The sequence below is a fragment of the Notothenia rossii genome, assembly GCF_949606895.1.
Source record: "Notothenia rossii genome assembly, chromosome: 8".
In the NCBI taxonomy this organism is placed as follows: Eukaryota; Metazoa; Chordata; class Actinopteri; order Perciformes; family Nototheniidae; genus Notothenia; species Notothenia rossii.
Genome location: NC_136906.1, coordinates 61,067,915 through 61,075,256, shown reverse-complemented (window position 1 = coordinate 61,075,256; position 7,342 = coordinate 61,067,915). Strand labels below are relative to the sequence as shown.

General features: G+C 39.6%; 1 protein-coding gene across 5 annotated transcripts; it reads left to right on the top strand.

Annotated features, from left to right (window-relative positions):
* The first annotated feature begins 498 nt into the window (after positions 1–498).
* LOC307017217 (solute carrier family 23 member 1-like) lies at positions 499–7,103 on the top strand. 5 transcript variants are annotated; one of them, XM_079646770.1, is made up of 12 exons: positions 505–599; positions 2,566–2,703; positions 3,148–3,305; positions 4,091–4,250; positions 4,452–4,627; positions 4,731–4,851; positions 4,955–5,111; positions 5,625–5,878; positions 5,992–6,156; positions 6,241–6,349; positions 6,471–6,566; positions 6,684–7,103. In XM_079646770.1, exons 2-12 carry the CDS (start codon positions 2,566–2,568, stop codon positions 6,947–6,949), a joined length of 1,800 nt encoding a protein of 599 aa, XP_079502896.1. In that variant the 5' UTR covers positions 505–599; the 3' UTR covers positions 6,950–7,103. The 5 variants fall into 5 exon arrangements, with proteins under 5 accessions (XP_079502897.1, XP_079502896.1, XP_079502894.1 ...); XM_079646768.1 differs by having other exon boundaries at positions 4,446–4,627; XM_079646769.1 differs by lacking the exon at positions 505–599 and adding an exon at positions 1,064–1,519 and having other exon boundaries at positions 4,446–4,627.
* The last annotated feature ends 239 nt before the right edge of the window (positions 7,104–7,342 follow it).

The window sequence follows — 7,342 nt, the reverse complement described above, 5'->3', positions numbered from 1 at the left end:
AGTACCAATTAAATATTTTTATAGAATTTCCACATACTAATAAAACATAGAAAGTAATGATTAACACATAATATGTAACTAAATGACTATTGAGCTGAACTTTGTCCAAAGATGAGCCACATTACCAGCAGGAAATTAGTCCCTGATGTTGTTCCTGGATGTTACTTCCACAGTTGTCCTTTTTTTTCAACACTATTGCATTTGATGTAAGTACAATGACTTTTCATGTAAATGAATTCAGAGGCTCAGCGTTAGCATTGTGGGTTTTTTTTTTTAAAGAAAATTAAAATTATCAGTTAGATGAGTTTCTTTCCGTTACATGGATATAAAACATTCATAGTTTATTAAATGAATATGCCCTCAGACACTGTTTCCTGCAAGATGTTGCGGGAGGACCCCGGTACCGGGGTCTGTCGGGCTTAACAGGTTAAAAACATAGAAAGTAATGATTGACACATAATATGTAACTAAATGACTATTGAGCTGGACTTTGTCCAAAGATGAGCCGCATTACCAGCAGGAAATTAGTCCCTGATGTTGTTCCTGGTTGTTACTTCCACAGTTGTCCTTTTTTTTCAACACTCACTATTGCATTTGATGTAAGTACAATGACTTTTCATGTAAATGATACCATGTATTGGCATTTTAAATATTTGTGAATAGTGAGGATTGCTCTTCAATGAGTTCTGATTAATCCTGATACACAGTGGGCAAAGGTTCAGACAGGTGGGAGGTCTTTAGGTTGGAAGTTTTATAAAAGTTGTGCAACTCTTTCTTAGAGTCCGCACTCAGCCATATTTGTTTTTGATTTGGAAGCTTTACACATCTTCAACTAATACAGAAACACAAGGGCAGAGATGTGTTTCTGTTGTCCGTTATGCAGAGGTGGGGACTCGAGTCACATGACTTGACTCGAGTCAGACTCGAGTCGCATATTTTTGGACTTGAGACTTGCTTGACTAACCATAGATAAAAGACTTGACTTGACTTTGACTTGGTATTCATGACTTGAAACTTGACTTAAGCTTGAGATAGATGACTTGAAAGGACTTGACTGTTTAAAATTAAATATTTGCGAGTCAGACTCGAGTCGCATATTTTTTGACTTGAGACTTGCTTGACTAACATTGATAAAAGACTTGACTTGACTTTGACTTGGTATTCATGACTTGAGACTTGACTTAAGCTTGAGATAGATGACTTGAAAGGACTTGACTGTTTAAAATTAAATATTTGCGTTTGTTTTTGTAGTGAGATATTACATTTAGTTTTTTCGAAAAACTTGATTATAGCGCCATGTGCGCAAACCTGGCAACCCACTAGAAGGCAGGAGTCTCAGTTAACATGGCAGCAGCTAGCTTTACTCCAAAAATAGTGAAGTTTGGATTCAAGGATTATTTGTCGATGACGGTAATAAGAAGAGAACAGCGGAATGCAGGGTCTGCAGCATAAAGATCAGTGACACGACCACCACAACATCCAACTTAATTTGTCACTACAAAAAAACCCACAGAGAAAGGTGCGTGCATGTGTTGTGTTAGCTAGAAAGCTAACGTTAAGTTTAAGCTACGTTAGACTTGGTTTCAAATCGATTAAGCATTGCAAAGAGAAGACAAAACGGTAAATTAACACTAGAACCGCCAAGGGATTCATTTTGAGTAACCCCGATACTGACGGGCTGTCGAGAGAGAGAGAGAGAGAGAGAGAGAGAGAGAGAGAGAGAGAGAGAGAGAGAGAGAGAGAGAGAGCCTCGTTTATTTTCCCTGTGTTATTATCAGAAGTTACTGTAAACTTTTGAATAATGCAGTTCTCCTACTTTTATTAGTTTGTTTAAATGTTTTAATTATGTTGTTTTTGTTTGTAGAAGTGCATCCTTCCTTGATTTATTGTAAAATGAATCTGAACTTTTTTATCTGTTATGATAAACTGAAGCAATTTCTAAATTAACCCAATTAACTGAGTTTTAAATCGTCCTACTTAGTTTATAAGGAAATTATGAAGGGGAACAAATTAAATGATTTGAAAATGATATCAATGTAGGTGCTGACGCTGTTAGCGGTTCTAGTGTTAACAGAAATTTAAATTAAATATGTGTAATTGCAAATGCCATATGATTTTCTTACCTGGAATTCTGCCTTTTTGAACAGACTTTTTGAGTCCTAGCTATATTGTCTGCAGTTCTGGGGTTAATATGAATCTAATATGATTGTCATCGGTCTAAATTCGATTTCAAATGATTAACTGTGTATGTAATGAAGATCATAGTGTGGGTTGAATCCATTTTCATAACCACTGTCTTTTAACTGATTTAAATGCGGAAACTGGGCTTATTCATCAGAATTTCGTATGACTTGCTTGACCTGAGCAATGACTTGACTTGCTTGACTCTCACCACAGTGACTTGGGACTTGCTTGATACTTGTAGGTCAAGACTTGAGACTTGCTCATGACTTGCACATGTAGGACTTACTCCCACCTCTGCTATTAGGTCTTTCTACGTGAAATGTCCATCTGTTTCAATCCACTTAAAAATCCCAAAAGGTTAAATGTTGTATGGTGTTGCAGATGGATGGGGATCATCAAAGAGGAGAGGAGGGAAAGACATACGGCAGCAGCTGTGTAACAGAGGAAGGCAGAAATAAACCCACCTATTGTGTGACTGATGTTCCTCCCTGGTACCTTTGTATTTTTCTGGCAATGCAGGTGGGTGTGACAAAGCCTTGTGGAGGTTTTGGTTTCTGCGGGTCATAAAACAACATTGTAATTGGAGCAGTAAAACGATATGATTAAATGTTTTATGGTTATGCCGTTACTGTTTTCTTCATAGTTAAGTCTGACAGGCCAAGGAACCGAGCAGTCACAATAGGGTAATCATAGAAAACAGATCAAACAACATGGAAACTGATTTTCTCAACTCAGATTTTTTATATGTTGTCCTAAATTACATAGGAACATATTTCTTCAGTCTGAACAGTAAAAAAACACTGAGTGACTTCTGGCATTTATTTACATGTATAAAATTAGCATCCATTTATCATTAATAGTTTGTAAAATACTGCAAATGCAGATTGTTGTTGTCCGGTGTGTGTAGGGGTGTCATCAATAACCTTAATTCTTCACTCTGATCACCATTCCTCTCCTGTGCAGCATTACCTGACAGCCTTTGGGGCGATCACCGCCATCCCCCTCATTCTCTCTGAGGGGCTGTGTCTGCAGCACGACAGCCTGACCCAGAGTCAGCTCATTAACACCATCTTCTTCACCTCTGGCCTGGTCACTGTGCTGCAGGTCACCTTTGGTGTCAGGTCAGAATGATGGCTCAAGCTAATCAAACCACTAACCATCCTATAAGATTGGAGACCGTTTTAGTAAAAAGTGTAAGAGTAATAGTACACTGAGTAACAAACTCTGCTTACTCAAGTTAGACCCTTACTGAGACCCTTGGAAATGTGAAAACTGGCTTCTATTTTTTCTTTGTTACTGTATAACATAATTGTATGTCTACAGTAATATGGAAAATGTAATGGCTCTGTTTCCTAGCTCTTATTAAACAGTTTTAAAGAAGTAGCAAACAGCTGTTTTAGGGGGGGGGAAGCTTGACAAGAACCCGACAAAAACACTGAGTTGTATGCTACCTAGCACCAATCGCGGGACAGTTGTTAGCTGGTGAAAAAGTGTAACAAATGTATGCGTAAAGAGAACCCAAAGGCAAAAACATAGGCTAACTGAAGAAAAAATTGACTAAGACTAAGATGTTGAACATTAAATACATGATAATAACATTCTATTAACTATCTGCTAAACTCCAGCATGTTAACATTGTCATTGTGAGCATGTTAGCATTACGATGTTAGCATTTAGTACAGTCTCACAAAGCTACAGTCAAGTTGACTCTGCTGTTCTTAACTTGTTAAAGATAGTTTGTGACCTATTTATTATTGTGCATTTATAACAAACATAGATTCAACTGTACTGTTTTGTAGTCTTACACATTCAGTAGACATGAGGCAACCTGTAAATGCTTTGTCCTAATAAATGATTTGTTTATTTGTCTGACTGAGAGCTATGTTTCTTTATGTCACACTTGTAGGCTTCCCATACTACAGGGGGGCACCTTTATTCTCGTGACCCCTGCCATGGCCATGTTGTCCCTACCAGAATGGAAGTGCCCAGCTTGGACCCAGAACGCCACACTGGTCAACACTTCCTCACCTGTTTTCATAGAAGTTTGGCAGAGCCGCCTGACAACAGTGAGCCAGCACAGACACTGCACAGCTTTTGATTGATAAAAAAACAAAGAAGTGAAACAACACTTTAGTTTAGCTCATGATTCATTCAGTGAACTAGTTTCCGCTCCGGGAAGTAGACAATCCAATTGCAGGCATAGACTCTCACTCGGCCAAAGTTGATGCTAAGGATTTTGACTACTTTGTTCCTGTCCGCAGCTGCAGGGCTCTATTATGGTGGCCTCTTGTCTGCAGATCCTGGTTGGTTTCTTGGGCCTCATTGGCCTCCTCATGCGCTTCATCGGCCCACTAACCATTGCCCCCACTGTCTCTCTCATCGGCTTGTCACTATTCGATTCAGTTGGACAGAAGGCTGGCAGCCACTGGGGCATCTCTGCTATGTACGTAAGCGCTCTGTGCCATAGTTACTCTCTCTTTGCCTACGGTATCAGTCTCTGTGGTATTGCATCATCATGCTAATGACAGTTATTCTCATACACACAGGACCACAGTGCTGATCATCCTGTTCTCCCAGTACCTCCGTCGTGTACCAGTCCCTGTTCCTGCATATAGCAAAGCCAAGAAACTGCACACCTCAAAGTTCTATATCTTCCAGATAATGCCTGTATGTTATGTATAAGCATGTATGTAGAGCCAGATATACACAATTTCTGTTCCTTTTTAATTGTACTGGCATATTCTGAGGCTGATAAGTAAATATTGTTTAGATCCTGCTGGGGATTGGGGTCTCATGGTTAGTCTGCTACCTCCTCACCATATTTGATGTCCTACCATCTGATCCAACCCAATATGGCCACCTGGCCCGCACTGACGTTAAGGGAGATGTGGTGAACGAGGCTTCCTGGTTCACATTACCTTACCCTGGTAAGTAAACAAGATACCATCAAAGACATTCTGGGAGGTAAGAAAAAACCACGGGCATAGTAGAATCAAATATTCATTCATTAATTAGCATTAATTCCTGCATGTATGATGCATTGGAGTAGGCATCACTCTGGTTCCCTTGTAAAAAAGTTTATGGTATTACTCTATTAAACTATAGCAGGAAATAAGCTTTTGTCTAACGAAAGATTATACTAGATACTGTACAACTTTTGTTTAGCAAGATAATCCTAACAAATAAACAGCACTTGTTTGATTGTTAAGTAAAAGCTAACGATATGCTATAAACAAACCTCACTACAGTCACATTAATTCAACATCTGAACCACTGAGTACACACATTTACGGTATGGGAAATGGAGAAAGGGGAAGTGCAAAAAAGATCACTCATGAACTAATTTGTTAATAACTAATCCTTGAATGACTCAATGCCCGAAAGTACGATTTCTTTTGTTTTACATTGCTCAATATTTACAATTTTGACTCCTAATAAAGGTCAGTGGGGCATGCCAGCTGTGAGCCTGGCAGGTGTGGTTGGGATGATGGCTGGAATAATATGCTCCATGGTAGAATCTGTGGGCGACTATTACGCCTGTGCCAGGTTGTCAGGCGCCCCCCCTCCCCCCTCGCACGCCATCAACAGGGGTATTGGTGTTGAGGGGCTGGGCAGTTTGTTGGCAGGGGCCTTTGGCACAGGCAACGGCACTACCTCATTTAGTGAGAATGTGGCTGCCCTTGGTATCACAAAGGTAAGATAAGACATCCAACTGTACAGAATATCTTTTATTTATACTGCAGTAGTAAAATGCATGTTCAAAACATCTGGTATTGAGAACAAACACAATTCCTGCTTGTGTGACAGGTGGGGAGCCGAAAGGTTATTCTTCTGAGTGGATTTTTCATGATTTTGATCGGGATGCTGGGCAAAGTTGGGGCCATCTTCGCCACCATCCCCACCCCTGTAATGGGAGGCATGCTTCTGATCATGTTTGGAGTCATAGTTGCAGCAGGAGTTTCAAATCTGCAGGTATAATACGATTAACAATCAGCCACATTGTGTCCAAATGCTTTGCTACTATTCAGAATGTTGCTGACATATCTCATTTTACAGTCCACAGACATGAACTCCTCCAGGAATATATTTATTTTTGGTTTCTCCATTATGTCTGCACTCGTTATTCCGAACTGGATAATGAAGAATCCTGGTTTCTTAGATACCGGTATCTATCAAGAAATGGCATTACTCCTTAAAGCCTTCTCTATTTTAACAGCATGTCATGTATGTCTTTCTCAATATGTATTTTGTCTGTGTTTTCACTCAATATTTCTTTTGTAACTCAGGTGTTAAAGAGGTAGATCAAGTGTTGCAGATATTATTGACCACAAATATGTTTGTGGGAGGGTTTCTTGGCTTCTTCCTTGATAACACAATTCCAGGTGAGCTGAAATTGAAGGTTGTTATTGACACAAGTTCTACAATCCAATTAATGTAAATGTAAACTGTTATTATAAAAAAGGTGGGGTCTAATTGTCTTTCTAATACCACGATCTCAGGGACCAAACGTGAGCGTGGCCTATTAGCCCAGGATGAAGTACATCTGGGGGACTCTAGCTGCACCTTGGGAACTGAAGAGGTGTATGACCTTCCGTTTGGCATAGCCTCTTGCCTGTCATCCCAATCTTGGGTCCGTTACATCCCTTTCTGCCCATGGAAGGATAGCAGATCTGAGAAACAGTCGGAGGAAAACAATATGCCACAAGGCCGGGGGAAAGAGCACCTGCAAAACGGAACGGTGGTGTTTGATGAATGTGCTCTATAAGCTCAGATAAAGGGGTGGTGTCATAAAGTGAAATAATAAAAATGTTATCTTTTTACATCACACAAGGGTCAAATACATATTGTTTTGAGGATCTTTGCCCTACTGATGACTGGTCAAACAGGAGATTACAATAAAGTTTACTTTCCTACATGAACCAGAACTGCCAGCAGTGGATTTATTTATGATGCATCATTCATGTGTTAACCCTTCAATTATGACTATGCAACAAAAAAAAAGGAAGTGTGAACTGAAGCTTCCACATTCTGTCAACACCAAATAAAGAAAACTACTTAAATATCACTGTGTTACTATGCTCCACTGTTACTCACATTTCTTCTAAAAACTCATAACCAGTCACACACACACCGACAGAAAACTAGAATAATGCATTCC